The sequence below is a fragment of the Jatropha curcas genome, chromosome 10, assembly GCF_041381405.1.
Source record: "Jatropha curcas cultivar XTBG-Jc1 chromosome 10, XTBG_Jcur_1.0, whole genome shotgun sequence".
Taxonomy (NCBI): Eukaryota; Viridiplantae; Streptophyta; class Magnoliopsida; order Malpighiales; family Euphorbiaceae; genus Jatropha; species Jatropha curcas.
This window is the reverse complement of record NC_143160.1, coordinates 9,695,214-9,711,684: the sequence shown is the minus strand read 5'-3', so window position 1 is coordinate 9,711,684 and position 16,471 is coordinate 9,695,214. Positions and strand designations below refer to the sequence as shown.

The window sequence follows — 16,471 nt, the reverse complement described above, 5'->3', positions numbered from 1 at the left end:
TTTTTACTATTGAAGCTACATGATTTTTTGTTCAATTGTTCTTATTTTCTTTTCTTATCTCAAGAAAAAACTTCAAGTTGATGTATAGTTTATTGAGTTTTTTCACTTAGCATTTTCGAGCTGGGATGGGTATATTGGAGAGGCCTGATGATCTGGGTTTAGATGTTTGGCTATATTATGTTTTTGTCGGATTTTAATAATAAAAGAAATTTTACTGATAAGAAAAAAAAAATGCAATTTGCTATTGTAAATTCCAAAAAAAAAAAATTAAAAATTTTTAATTGGAGCGTCCCATTTATTTAGACAAACTTACTAAATTTAGTAAAAGCCAAAATATAAAGTTTATATTGTCCTTTACGTAGTTTTTTTTTTAATTACAATAATATATGAAAATCAAGAGAGAGGCGGATAAAATACAGAAAATGAATTGGATATGGTTAGGTTTCCAAAACAATGCTTTTATCTCTTTCTTTCTCCATTTTAATTAAAAAAGACAAGAAAAATTCATTTTAATGTTAACATTGGTTGATAAGGTTGAAGTTAATAGAGCATGGATTGAAGAAATAAAGACTACTTTTATCGACTTCAAGCCAATGTTAATATAACTGAAATATCTAAAACTCCTCAAATTGTGTAAGTTAGGAAAAATAATGCTTAGATTGTTGAAGAAAAGAATAAAGGAGAAGATCCTAAAATGAAACGCATATTGACAGGACTGAAAATGCGCAAATCGAAAGAAAATGATGCTCATTCATAAAGAAGAGAATGGAGGAGAGATCTTGAAAATGTTGGTGCACACATGCTGAAAATGAAACATACCCAGACAATATTCTTAAAGGTTTTGTGGACGAAGCTTTATCTCAAACTCAAATTGTAGTAGACACATTGACACATCTGAATGTAGAAATCAAATGAATGCTTATCTGACATATATTCTATTGTTTTAGTTTGAAAAGCAGAGTTTAATTGCAAGTCACTTCATTTTCTATTTATCACAATGATTAAATATTTTCGGGTCTCTAAATTATGACCAAATTAATATTTAGATCATCAACATTCCATTTTAAATATCACAATTTCAAATTTTATAAGAATTTTAAAAAATTACTAAACAACTTTCTCAAAAAAAAAAAAAAAAAAACTAAATGACTTTCATTTAAGAAAAAAAAAATCATTTCATTTTAAATTTCATTTAAATATAATTGTATGAAAAGTTAAAGAAATTAATAAATCTCCTTAATTCTTAAAAACATTTATAATTAATTAAAGTACCCTTTTATTAATTTTCCAAGTGATTAATATTGACTTAGCAGAAATAATGAGATATAAGAGTAAAATTAAAAATATATGTATATATATCCTTTATTTCTAAATCAACATATAAAATAAAAAAACTAATTTGTGACACTTTTTTTTATTAGGAAGTTGTGACACTTAAAATGGGAAAAAGATAATATAAATATAATACTTTATTAATAATAAAGATAATATTAAGTAGTGGTAAATATATATAAAATTTAATAATGAATTATGATTTAATTCCCTCTCTTCTCTTCGAGTTTAAAAAAATATATATAGTACTAATATTTTTTTATCTCCTTAATAAAACGTGATTTCAAGGAATTCTTTATTCTATTTTATTCGAAATTTTAAAAGAGAGAAAATCATTAATTAATTAATTTTTTTAACATTACAGTTATCTCGGTATCTCTAATTTAGAGACAGGAAAAAAGGAAGGTAGTCACGTGAGCACAGAATGCACCGTAACTTGTGCCTCGTGCAGAGTAGTCTTACGTGGCCTACGTTTGTGTGCGAGAGCGGAGTCGGAGAGAAATAATTATTTACATTTTGATTGAGAAATTAATCATCATATAATAATATTATAATTACTAATTACAGTAGGTGGATGCCTAGGCCTGCCCTATTGCTTACTGCCTATTGCAATATTTTTAATAATTTAATAAATGAAGAGCAGGTTTTCAAAATAAAATATAATTTAAGTAAAAATCGGATGAATAAAATTATTTTTAATTATTATATTTTGCCTAAAATTATCTATTTTGCCTGAGATAGATCTTTAAAATAATTAGAGAGTATTAATCATTTTTGTTGCATTTTAATTATGTATTAAAAGAAAGAAAATTGTTGAGATTATGATAATTAAGAGAAATAAATTTAAAAATATTTTTTTAATTTATATAATTTAATTTAATTACTTTTTAATAATTAGAAAAAATTTGAACGACATATAAAAATTCACGGAAAATAAACAGAAATATCTGCTGTGCTTATTCAAGTAAATGTTTATTAGTGCAAACTGCAAAATAAAGCTGCTCATTGTCTGAATAAAACGCTCCTGCAAATTAGCTGTTATTTGAAATTTTCCTTTTAAAATTGCATTTTCTATTTTTCTATTTTTTTTAAAATATAATATTCAATTTATCTTTCTGAACCTAAAATCTATCTTCCGAACTCACAAGTTTAAAATAAAATTTTGGATTAATTAGGCCAAAATTAGATCAATTTTTGACTCGGTCTTTTCTTAGCCAAAAATAAAAAAAAAAACGTATGTTTTTTAAAATAATAAAAAAATCATCACACATATGTAAGCCAAACGACAACGGCATCGAGTTCCTGAGCTAACCCAAACGCTTTCACCTGCCACCTTCACTGTTATCTTCACGCCAACTCCATCCTTTCCCAGATGACCAGAGTTTTCTCCCTCCCCAATCTTTCACCATCCAATCCTTCTTCTGTTCTCTTTCTTTTTAGATCTCCCTATCCGTCTTTTTCTCATTTCTTCTTTTATTTTCACAGCTTTCTCGATTTAGTGGGTGATAGTGTTAATTAAAGATTAAAGAATTGATTTCATAATATGAAAACCAATAGCCAAGCCAAAGGAAACAATATATCATACCATTATTTGGGTCATGGCTAAATTTCAAAGTGAACATTTTGATTTGAAGTATGCAAAGAACAAAAAAAAAAAAAAAAAAAAACTTGGAATGAAACAGGTTTGTTCCTCTAAAAGCCAAAATAAAATTTCACAGGCATATAAACAGAACTACTACAGCTGCTATTTAGACAAAGCCAGTATGAACATAAATACATACATCTATCTATTGGTAGAGAAGTCTATAAAGGTAAATACATACTGTTAGATGAAAAGAAGAGAATGAGAGTACATACAAGACAACTCTCAAAGAAAACGCAGACCTGCTTTACAGTTATTCGATCAAAAGCGTGCCAAATATTACAAATGCGACTACTGCATCCAAATGCCATGCCGGTGCATACGTAAATACATCCCCACCTACAAAAACCTGAACACAAACACAAATCATCATCAGTTATCAGCAAACTGATGTTGACCAAAGAAGTGCAGCATGCATGCAATGTAATTATATAAAAAATCAGACCATAGTAAACTAGAAGGTATTATAAACACCAATGCGGCCTTAGTTAGCTCACCTGGATAAGCGACAGGGTCATCAAGAAGGCGCTAATCAAAATATAAATCGCCAAGGTCAGACATATCACTGCCCCCAGAGAATTCATAATAGTCATCATAATAGTCATCGTAATCATCACTCCATGAATAAACCTCAGAACATCCAGATGGGTAATCTTCCTCTGATAATTCAATAAAAGGACTGTCCTCAATGGGATCATTGGGATGCCGCAAATCTTTGATTTGTTCAGCACATCTTTTCCCTAGATCCCCGTCCAGACTAATATTGAAACATTGACGCAGATCAAGTGATTCAAGGAGTGGACAACCATCAAGAATAGCCTGCAAGCCTTCATTTGTCAGCTTATTTCCAAAAATCTGAAGGTGGCGTAAATGAGGCATGTTTTCTGCAATAGCTAGTGCCTCCTCATTGCTTTCTATACGTGTGTGTTTGTACCCCATTTTCAGCTTCAATGATGTGAGTAAAGGACAGCAAAGTGCAACAGCTTCAAGAGCTTCGTTTGATATAGATGAATAGCGAGAAATAGCAAGCTCTTCCAGTAATGGAAATTTAGTGACTGCTTCACTTAATCCTTTATCCGAAATGTCATCGCAAAATGCAAGCCTAAGTCGTTTTAGATGACTTGATCTGTAAGTTGGTAATAAAAGACCACAATACTAAAATTCAGCAGATTGACATCAATAAATCACCAACATGTAGTCGTCAATTGAGTGTAGCATATTTTATCATATATCGAAATTAAGAGATTGAAGATTAAAATTATGCATATAGGGAAACAAGCATTGCCTGAGGATCTTTCATTCTATCAAGGGTCCCAATACTACAACATGGATATGTGATTTCAATTGAACCTCCCCAATCGACAAACGAAGGGGTAACTCTTTCTATGTGCAAATTGTAAAGTATTGGATTCAATGGGTAGGCTCATAGCAACTGAAACTTGCCTCTCCATCAAACACAGAGAAGTTTTTCCTCCATCCTAGGTCAACCATTGCCAGAACCAATCTCACATACACAATTACACGTATACTTGCACAAAGTATTTGCAAATACACATCTTGACACAGAACAGTCGCATGTGCTGACACCAAATAATTCAACCACAATGTTACAAGCACTTACAAATTACAATAATATTTTCATGTTGTATTTATAATACAACAGGACTGCAAGTAGAAATCAAAACTGCAAGTAGAAATTCCACTAAGCACCATTTTCACTACAGTTGTTCAATAAATCAAAACGAGAAAAAGAAAAAAAAAAAAAGCCTTTCAACAAAATGCTGGCCTGTAATTTCTCGAAGTATTTTTATTCTCCGCTAAATATAAATTAATGAAACATTCCCATAAATCAAAAGAAATGCACAAAATAATTAGAAATAACCAAATAATAAAATGAAAAATCACACTTCTACCCAAAAAAAAACTCAAATTAGCATCTACTTCAAATCAAAAACACAAAAAGTAGCAAAATAAATTGACTAAACAAAACCCTAATCACAAAATTCAACAAACAAACCCACAATAGCTAAACAGTTAATAAACACTATCCTACTGACTATCAAATACTAGAAAATTACCGATCAGCGATGTAGCTAAGGAGATCATCAGTACCAAAATACTCAATATTGATATCTATTAAGCCCCCACAGCTCTTATCAACAGCATATCTGCACATTTTCTCAGGATCACACTCCACATCCCAAGAATTACCCAAATTATGCATGTCAATCGATCTCCACATGGATGGGTCATTGCATATGGTACGCCAAGTTGAGCAGACGAGTCGCGCTGTGTTTAAGATCTCGACAGCACCAACCCTGGATAAGATCGATGCAGTTATGTCCCGTGGCAGCTCTACCCAGTTTCGATATGGTTGTTGCGGTGGTGACGATGGTGGCCGGCGTGAATCCATTGTGCGAGTGATTTTGTGTTGGAGAAAAGAATAATGTGGGCAGTCATTTATGAAGAGAAGCAAATATTGACCGGTGGTGGGAATTTGGTCTGGTGGTCTGTTTGGGTGGTGGAACTCCGGAACTCTGCACGTGCATAAACTTGTTGTGTGATAAATTTGGCCTAATTTTCAAAAAAAAAAAAAAAATAATAATTTGATTCAGACAATTTTAATTTTATTAATTTTACATGACATTTAAAAACTTTAACTATATCAACGATCTCATTTTATAAAAAAATTAAATTTAAGAATTGGTATATTGAATCAGAATGAAATATATTTTCTAAAAAATTGGTATATTGAATGAAATTATAAAAGAAATTTCATGTGTTTAAAATATGACTAAATGAAAATATTTGTTGTTAACAATTAAATTATAATTTAACCATTCCATTAAATAGAATAAAAAGAAAACGACTTCCGTCGAACATTTTCTCACTTTTGAAAATAAGCATATTTATAGAAAATTCTTGCTAAAGAATAAATTTTTATGTTCGCTCATCACTTTTTTATTTACTTTTAATTTTTTTAATGTCAAAATTAACTGCTTAATCATCTTTCATATTTAATCTTATGAAACTCGTTTAACATACCATTCTTCCGTGGGACTAATTTTATGTAAATAGTTATTTATAAATTTAAATAGTACCTAAAAAAATACAATTTGACATTGGTATTTATTTATAATTACTCGACATGCTTTTATGAAGTATCCTTAATTATATTACATTCGGTTCATAACAGAATTAGTTTTAATATTGAGAGATTAAAAAAAAAAAAAAATTGAAGACGCAAATGTTGATGACCTGCAATTGTGGTTATTTTTAAGAATACATATAAATTTGAGGGGGGAAATTAAATTTTAAAAGCTCCTTATTGTTAATATGAATACATATAAACTACTTTTTGAATTACCAATATTCCCGTTCTACGCACCGTTCATAATTTTAGCTATAATATTATAATTGGTGTTTAATATTTTTTAAAATATATATATAAAAAATTATAATCTAAATATTTTAATTTTATTTTTTTGTTAATTTTAATGAAAATGGAATAAAAAACAAAAAAATTTTCATTAGCTATTATTAGCAGAGAACATTCAAAACCTAAGAAAATTATTTGGAATAAATAGTTGACAATAAAATAAATATAAATTTTAAGTATTATATCAATGCTCATTTTAAATATAAAAAATATAATAGATTTAAATTTCCAAAAATCAGCTGTGCGTATAAAATTGGTTGAAAGTTTGGCTTAGGAGTGAGAAAAACGAAGCATCAAAACGGCACATGCTTATAAACTGATATTTTAGTCACTTCACATGACAATTAAAATTACATTTTTAAGATAGAAATTCACATATTCAAAAATTAGAGATGTCACACTTAATTTTTGAAAATAGAAATCCTAATATATTTTTTAATAATAATTTAAAGACCTATTTATATTTTTCTCCAAAACAAAATTAATAAATTAAGGGACACTTTTTTTTTTTCAAATAAAATTAAATAGTTTAAATTCCATCATAATAAAAAAAAATAATGCAAATGAGAAATCCCACATTTGAGACATAATTTCTCTACCCTAAAACAACAAAATTATGATGAAATCAATTACATAGTTACATGAATTGTCCTATTCTTTCTCAAGAAAACAAAAATAAATAAAAAAACTACCATATTCATAGAATAATTAAAAATTTTAACATTCAAATTACCTCCAAATTTACAAGCATAATTGATTTCCATTTATTTTTTAAAAGGTGAAATGCTTATTTTAGACCGCTACAATAGACTAATGAAAAAATAATAAATTTAAATTTAATGAAAAAAATAATATATTTAAATTAATCAAATTAGAAATTTAGATTACTTTTACATTGAAATTAAATTCATGAAATAATTACAAGAGTCCTTATATAAAAATTATTAAACTAATTCCTCAAAAATAAATTAAAATAACTATAAAAGTCATTACATAGAAAAGATGTCTAAGACAACGGGGCTTTAAACGAGAAGAACAGGAGACTACATAAAAGACGACAACACTGAAAGAAAACAAAGAACTGAACTTTACAGTCATTTGATCAAAGGCATGCCAAAAATTGCAAAATCGATAACTGCATCAAAATGCCACGGTAGTGCATATATCCCCACCTACAAAACACAAATCACCATTAAAACTGGACAATTTGCAGGTCTTATGAACACTAACACAGAATTAGTTAGCTCACCTGGATAAGAGTAACCTCATCAACAAGCCACTAATAATCATAACGAGAGTCAAAATAATCTTCATAATCATCAAAATCATCATAGAAGTCATAATGATCACCACCGTAAGGACCATCACTCCATGAAAGAGAGGAAAAAATAGAAGCGTCATAGTCTTCCTCATCAGAAGATTCACTAAAAGGATAGTCATCACTGATGGGAGTGGGATCATAGGGCCACCGCAAGTCTTTGATTTGTTCAGCACATCTTTTGCCTAGATCCCCCACCGTTCTTATATTGAAACATTTACGCAAATCAAGTGATTCAAGGTGTGGACAACCATTGAGAATCGCCTGCAAGCCTTCATTTGTCAGCCTATTTCCGAGAATCTGAAGGTGGTGTAAATGAGGGAAGTTTTCCGCAATGATTAATGCCTCCAGATTGCATTCTGTATGAAAGTCTTTGTGTGCCCTGTCGTTCACCTTCAATGATCTTAGTAGAGGACAGCAATGGCCAACAACTTCAAGAGCTTTTTCTGATGAGCAAGATAAAATAGCAAGCTCTTCCAGTAATGGAAATTTTCTAACTGCTTCACTTAATCCCTCATCCGAAAGTTCATCGCAAGCCTAAGTCGTTTTAGATGACTTGCTCTGTAAGGTGATTATAAAAAAGACCACGTGCTAAAAGTCAGCAGATTGACCCCAACAAGTCACCAAAATATACAGGGAAATTAAGAGATTGAAGCTTCAAACATGCATATAGGGAAAAAAGAAGTGTTGCATGAGGATCAGAATAGTACAACATGGGCATGTGATTTCAATTGAACCTCCTAAGAAAAGCAGACTATCAATTCACTCTTCTATATGCAAATTGTAAAACATTGATTTCAATAGGAAGGCTTGAAACAACTGAAACTTGCCTCTCCATTAAAATAGAAAAGTTTTCCCTCCATCCTAGGTAAACCATTGCTCGAACTAACCCACAAATCTTGAATTCATGACACAAAAACAGCATATTCCCACACCAGAAAATCAAACAAGGTGTTAGGACTACTTAAAATGATTCTTTTTCAGGTTGTACTTTTAGATGTTTGAAGTCGTTTCCACCATTGTCGTCGAAGAAATAAAGGGGGGGAAAAAAAGCCTTTCAACGAAATGCTGGCCTAGAATTTCTCATACTAATAAAAAAAAGAACAAGACAATTAAAAATGACAACAATCATAAAACCCATAATAGAAAGTTCACATTTTTACCAAATAGCTCAAATTATCATGTATGAGTTCAGAGCTCAAACACAAAAAAAAAAAAAAAAAAAAAAAAAAAAAAAAAAAAAAAAAAAAAAATTCAACAAACAAACCAACTCGCAAAAGCTAAACAGTTTATAAACACAATCCCACCAATTATCAATTATCAACTATCAATACCAGAAAATTACCGATCAGCGATATAGCTAAGGAGATCATCAGTAGCAAAATACTCAATGTTAATATCTATTAAGCCACCACAACTCCTATCAACAGCATATTTACACATTTTCTCAATATCGTAATCCAATTCTTCACAATAACCGTCAAAACCACGCATGTCAATTGATCTCCACATGGATGGGTCGTTGCATACGCTATGCCAAGTGGAGCAGACGAGTCGCGCGGTGTTTAAGATCTCCTCGGTATCTAACCTGGATAGGATCATTGCAGTTACGTCCCGTGGCAGCTCCACCCAGTCTCGATATGGTTGTTGCGGCGGTGATGATGGTTGCAGGAGTGAATCCATTATGCGAGTGATTTCTGTTTGCGAAAAGAATTACTACTTAGTTGTCATTTATGTAGAGAAGAACCGCTTTGACGGTGGTGGCCCTGGTGGGGATTAGATTGGATACTTTATTTGGATTGGGCTTCACGAAGCGTTTCCGGCTTTGGGAGTTGAAACTTTAGATATACGGTGAACGTGCACAGAATTGCTGTGAGGTAAATTTGGCCCAATTATTAAAAAAAAAAAAAGAAAAACCTTAAAATTTAATACTATTTTTTATTATTTGATTCACACAATTTTATTTTATTTTATTTTATTTTAATTTTAGAGAAACGGAGAACTCTTCTGATCAAGATGAGAATCACATTATATTTATTAATTAATCGATAGAGTGGTTTGTACCTATTTTTATACATATAATAATTATAACTAAAATTATTGAATTTTTACATTGTGATTATAAAAATTAATAAAAAATATATGCAAAATAAATTATAAATAATCATTATAAGATGTATGTTTAACGAGTAATAATATGCATTTCACATTCTTGAACTCCGGTAGAAGTAAGTTACAGAATCAGAAAACGAGCAGAAGCCGGAGCGTCAATCTGTCCTTCAATACGTTGGACAACCAAAAGTCTAAAGTATTTAAAAGTTCAATAATGTATATTAATTTTTAATAAATCTTAATTTATTCAAATTTTTTCTCTCTTCTTCATTGTCATCTTTTATCTTTTTTTAGCCCTCCAACTTTTCAATTCTTTGAACAACTCATTCTTTACACTAAATTGACTGTAAAAATTATTTTTAATTTTTTTTCCTCGAATTTAAATTTAGGAGCTTTATTTTCAAATTTTACCCTGAAATAAAATCCATGAAATAACTAAAAAAATTTCATGAGTCAATGAGAGTTTAAAACATATGAAAGTTAAGGTTAAGTTTGTTTTTTTTTTTTTTTTGGCCAAAAAGCAGTAAATACAGTATCGTTTAACATATCAAATTTTCATCTTCTAGATCCCTACTTATAAGGCTGGGTCATGGCTAAATTGCTAAGTCACAGTTGAATTTGAAGTATGAAAGAAAAAACACTGGCATGAAACAGGTTTGTTCCCTTAAAAGCCGAACGCAAATTTCACATTCATATAAACTACAGCTGCTATTTAGACAAAAGAAATAGCATTAGCATAATATAAACATAAAACATTCATTTATCATTAGAGATGTCTAAAACAGAAAAACAAAATCAGACAATGAGAATAGACAAAAGACAATTCTCAAAGAAAACATAGACTTACTCTAATCATAAATATAGTCATAAATAATCATAATCATCATCATCATCACCACCACCACCATCATCATAGTAGTAGTCATAATCATCATCATCATCATCATAATGAACATCCCATGAAAAATAGGAACATCTAGATGCATAGTCTTCCTTTGGAGATTCACTAAAAGGGTAGTCATCGGTGGTGGGATCATAAGGACCCCGCAAATCTTTGATCTGTTCAGCACATCTTTTCCCTAAATTCCCATCCAGACTGATATTGAAACAGTGTCTCAGATCAAGAGATTCAAGTTGTGGACAACCATCAAGAATGGCCTGCAAGCCTTCATCTGTCAGCATATTTCCAAGAATCTGAAGGCGGCGTAAATCAGGCATGTTTTCTGCAATGGCTAATGCCTCCTGATTGCATTTATATGGGTGTTTCCACTTCTTGTTGTTCAACTTCAATGATCTGAGTAAAGGACAGCAATGTGCAATAACTTCAAGAGCTTTGTATGATATTGATGGGCAGCCCGAAATAGCAAGCTCTTCCAGTAATGGAAATTTTGCGACTACTTCACTTAATCCCTCATCCGAAATGTCATAGCAAAATGCAAAACTAAGTCGTTTTAGATGATTTGATCTGTAAGGTGGTCAAAGAAGATGGCAATATCAAAAAGTGAGAAGATTGACACCAATAAATCACCAAAATATACTGCGAAAATAAAAGAGTGCAGATTCAAATTATGTCTATAGGAAAAAAAAAATTGCATGGGGATATTTCATTCTATCGAGGATATGTGATTTCAATTGAACCTCCCTAGAAAGGCAAACATCTGATGAGGTAATTTCCCTTAAGCACCAAATTGTTTCGGAATAGTTGTTCAACAAAATGCTGGTCTGGAATTTCTCAAGGTAATTTTATTTTCCTCCAAATACATATATTAATGAAACATTCCCGTAAAAAGAAAAACAAGGCAATTAGAAATGACCACAATTATAAAATACATAATAGAAAGTTCACATTTTTACCAAATAACTCACATCTGCAAGTTCAGAGCTCAAACACAAAGGAAAAAGAAAATCACAAAATCAAATTACCAAATACAACCCTTATCACAAAATTCAACAAATAAACTAACCCACAACAGCTAAACAGTTAACAAACACAATCCCACCCACTATCAATACCAGAAAATTACCCATCAGCGATGTAGATGAGGAGATCATCAGTACCAAAATGCTCAATATTGATGTATATTAAGCCACCGCAACTCTCATCAACTGCGTATCTACACATTTTATCGTATTCCGAATCCCAAAGTCTATCATCAAAATTATACATGTCAATCGATCTCCACATGGATGGGTCGTTGCATATGCTACGCCAAGTGGAGCAGACAAGTCTCGCGGTGTTCAAGATCTCGACGTCACCTAAACTGCGCAGGATCAATGCAGTTATATCCCGTGGAAGCTCCACCCAGTTTCGATAGGGTGGTTGTGGTGGTGATATAACTGGGGGGAGCTTCCACGGTGATGATGGTGGCCGGAGTGAATCCATTGTGCCACTGAGTTCTGTTGGCGAAAAGAACTATTGGGTTGTCATTTATTTATATAGGAAAAGAACAACTAAAATTTACGCGCATTATTTTTTCCAAAAAAAAAAAAAAGATTAAAAGCCCGCAATGTAATTTTTTTTTTTCAAAATATATTTTATTTATATTAGATTTTATTTTTTTAATTAAATCTATTTCTAACTTTTAAAATTTTAATAATTTAAAATACTTTTAAATGAGAAAAATAAATTAAAAGAATTCAGTTTGTAGCCGCAATAATTTAGGAACTTTAAAATCATATTCTGACTTGTTAACCATTTATAATTTTTATGATATTTTTCAAATATGACAGTGGGAAAAAATTAATACTTATTTGTAGTGTGGTGTTAAATTGACAAAGGCAATAAATATATAATCAATAGTTTAAATTTATAACTATTTGTTTATATTAAGTATATTTTTAGATTTATTTGATACTATTTAATTATTTTTTATTTTTTCTTATAAAAAGATTATTTGGATTTTTAATTTTTTAATTAATAAGTACATTTTAAATACTTAGGAAAGAAAAAAAACAATATGTAATAAAAAAAATAGGTAGACCTCCCTAGGGGTGGCCAAAATCCGATTTTCGGAACCTGAACCTTCGGTTTCGAACCAGTGGGAACTGAAACCAGAACCGGTCTGAACCCAAATTGAAATCGGTCCAAATCGGTTCGATTTCGGTTCCACTAGTTTTGGAACTGTGAACCAGCGGTTCTAGTTCCAGTCGAAACAGACGGATTTAGTTCCGCCAGAAACTGGCCTGAACCGTCTGAAACTGGCCAGGACCGATCTAAAACCGACCAGAATTGTATGAAATCGGTCAGAAAATCAGCCTGAGAACCGGTCGAAACCGTCCATTTTGGAACCATTTTGAAACCGAAACTGGAATTAAAACCATTCGGTTCCAAACTGTAACCGGAACTGTTAATTTTTGGTTCAGTTTCGATTTTAAATTTTTTAGAACTGAAACCGGCAGTTCTAGAACTGTGGCCACCCCTGGACCTCCCACCGTTCAAATGTTCATAATTAACAAATGCAATGCAGATTAACGAATGCACTTAAGGAGATATTGGATGTTAATAGCATTGTCAAAATGGGCTGTCCGGCCCAACTGCATGGACTTGATCCCAAAATAGATTGAGCAAAAAAAACTTGTTAAAACATGGCCTCTAATATTTAGGTTCAGTCCGTGCGGGCCAGCAGACATGTCCGTTTTGACGGTTTTTTTTTTTTTTTTTTTTTTACTTTTTTGAATTTCTATTGACTTTGTGTTTCCATTCAAAGAGCCCTAACATGGAAAAAAGAGGAAAGCAAGCTCTCTCAGTCGATTTATGCAAATTTTGGATTGTTATTCTCCGTTTTACTTTAAATTTTTATGATATATGTATATATATTGTTCTAAAGCGAGCCTGCATGCCCATTCGGCTGGCCTGTGTGGGCTTTGATAAAAAACAGACTGAATAAAAAAAAGCTTGTTTTAAAAACAAATCTCAATTCTTTTGTTTATATTCAAAAAAATTACGAGAATCCTAGGCTGTCTGCGGGTTTAGACTCGTTTTGACAATAATAGATGTTTGGTGGACTGCTTTATTGTCATTTAGTCTGGTCTAGTCTATCTATCTATCTATCTACATCTATATTATACTATATATAAAAGTGGAAATGAAGGTTAATGTGATTTTTTATATTGTTCTTGTAAAATTTAAGATACTTTAAAATAACTTTAGTCATAGCCATTAAAAAATTTTAATATAAAAATATATATAATATCTCTATAATTTAAATTGGTATTTTTTTAATAGATAAATACATATAGATAATTAAGCATTCGAAATTTAAAATTTTACTATTATTATCTTGTTATGTCTAATTATGTTTTATTTTATTATATATTATATAATTATTAATAATAATTTAATAATTTTAATAATTTATTATTATTATTATTATTATTATTTTATTTTTATTTACTATTATTGTAATTTATCTTCAACAGGATTATCTTAAATGAAAATGTGTAAATGTGAGCCATTTAAAATTTTTAATTTTTTTTTTTGAATTTATTCTCAATAAATATATCTAGATAATTGAGATTTTGATTTAAAAAGAGTATGGTTAAATTTCTTTAATTACAAACTGCACTTTAATTTAGCTGGCCAAAAAATAAGATAAAAAAATATATTTTTTAAACATCTCGAATTTGATTCATTATATTGATATCTTATTTAATTCAAATCGCAATATTTCTATTAAGGAATATAATTTTATTAATAAAATTTTTAAATGATTTTATGATTTTGTTTGTTAAAAAAATAAAAATAAAAATAATTATTATTTATAAATATTTAATTTGATTTAGATTGGTTTTTTGTTCTATTATTAAAGTATATTTATTTACTAAAAGAGATTATAATGAAAGTTATTAACAAAACATGTAAATTAATTATAAAACGTAAAATAAAAGATATATGATGATTTTTATAAATCAATTTGGTATTTCAACAAAAAATAAAAACAACTACTAAAACAAAAAATAAAATCAACTAGCATATATGTTGAAGATAAAATATTTAAATTGTTATTTTAAAGAGAGAAACAAATATATCATTTTTTTCCAATAAGATATTACAATACAAGACATATAATTAAAAAATTATTTTACCGTATATATAAAACCACTGTATTTATTGCAATCTAATTAAAAATTTATATTTTAATTACATAAATAAGAAAAGCTAAACGAGTATAGTCAACGTGCATCATAAGTCATAAAAAAAACTAGTATATATAAAAGTGGGAATGAGGGGAGAATAATGAGATTGACGATACTGTTCTTGTGAAATTTAAGATATCCTAAAATTTTAACCTAAAAAAAAATATATTTCTATGCTTTGATCGGATTTTTTTTTTACTTTTTTTAATAGATAAATAAATATAGATAATTAAGCATTTCAAATTTTAAATTTTACTATTATTATCTTAATTGTGTCTAATTATATTATATTTTCATTATATTATTACGTAAATTATTAATAATAATTTAATAATTTATTATCATTATGATTTATAATTTAGCTTCAATATTATTATTTTAAATAATATATGTAAATGAGGCATTTAAAATTTTTTATATCTTTTTAAATTTATTTTAAATAAATATATTTGGATGATTCAGATTTGATTTAAAAAAGGTATAATTAAATTTCTTTAATTACAAATTGCACTCTAATTTGGTTAGCCAAAAAATAAGATAAAAAGTTATTATTTTTAAACATCTGAAATTTAATTAGTTACATTGATATATATATAATCCAAATCCTATTTCTATTAAAGAATATAATTTTATTAATAATTTTTTAAAATACTTTCATTATTTTAATTGGCTACAAAATAAAATAAAAATTTATTTTTATTTATAAATATTTAATTTGACTTATTAGATTGCTTTTTTATTCTCTTGTTAGCGTATATTTATTTACTACAAGAGATTAAAGTGAAAATTATTAAAAAAACATGTAAATTGATTATAAAACGTATAATAGGAGCTATATGAGGATTTTTATAAATCAATTTGGTTTTTCCTTAAAAAATAAAATGAAAGCAACTAACGTATAATAAAAACTATATGAATTAGTACATTAACATAGAATAAAAAAAAATATTTACTATATATATATAAAGTGTAATATAATTTAACCACTCAATCTAAATAAGAATTTATACTTTAATATTATATAAATAAAAAATTAAACAAATATGAAGAATGAAGGTATAACAAGCATAGTCAATGTGCATCGCACGTCATAAAGAAGACTAGTTAAATAGTAAAACACCTTATTGTAAAACCCATAAACCCAAGACTCATCGCGATTAAAACGTATAAATTTCCAAAAATCTAGTATAGGTTTTAGCCTTAATGTTTCTGACCATATTAAAAATAGAGTGCATTCTATTTTAAGGGTTCATCATGCTTTAGGAAGTGGTTCTTATTTGTGTCTACCTTCCTTAATAGGTAGAAGTAAAAAATAGATTTTTGCATATTTGAAGGATAGACTTTGTAAACGGATAAGAGGATGAAAAAATAAATTGTTATCTCGTGCAGGTAGGGAAATTCTTCTTAAGTCCATTGGTCAAGCTATTCCTGCTTATGCCATGAGTGTTTTCCAATTACCTTTTACTCTTTGTGATGAATTGCAAAAAATAAT

At 29.1% G+C, this 16,471-nt stretch overlaps 2 protein-coding genes and 1 pseudogene across 3 annotated transcripts; all 3 read right to left on the bottom strand.

Annotated features, from left to right (window-relative positions):
• Positions 1-3,055: 3,055 nt before the first annotated feature.
• LOC105636886 (F-box protein SKIP19) lies at positions 3,056-5,500 on the bottom strand. The gene is made up of 3 exons (XM_012220279.3): positions 5,053-5,500; positions 3,472-4,100; positions 3,056-3,323 (listed from the first exon to the last, which is right to left on the bottom strand). The coding sequence occupies exons 1-2, from the start codon at positions 5,385-5,387 to the stop codon at positions 3,503-3,505; spliced, it is 933 nt and encodes a 310-aa protein (XP_012075669.1). The 5' UTR covers positions 5,388-5,500; the 3' UTR covers positions 3,056-3,323; positions 3,472-3,502.
• A 1,818-nt stretch (positions 5,501-7,318) lies between these two features.
• LOC105636966 (putative F-box/LRR-repeat protein 9) lies at positions 7,319-9,622 on the bottom strand (annotated as a pseudogene). Its single transcript, XR_016322847.1, has 2 exons — positions 9,077-9,622; positions 7,319-8,292 (listed from the first exon to the last, which is right to left on the bottom strand). The product of XR_016322847.1 is annotated as a putative F-box/LRR-repeat protein 9 (transcript).
• Positions 9,623-10,574: 952 nt separating this feature from the next.
• On the bottom strand, positions 10,575-12,276 carry LOC105636887 (F-box protein SKIP19). Its single transcript, XM_012220280.4, has 2 exons — positions 11,868-12,276; positions 10,575-11,308 (listed from the first exon to the last, which is right to left on the bottom strand). Exons 1-2 carry the CDS (start codon positions 12,224-12,226, stop codon positions 10,708-10,710), a joined length of 960 nt encoding a protein of 319 aa, XP_012075670.1. The 5' UTR covers positions 12,227-12,276; the 3' UTR covers positions 10,575-10,707.
• Positions 12,277-16,471: the final 4,195 nt, after the last annotated feature.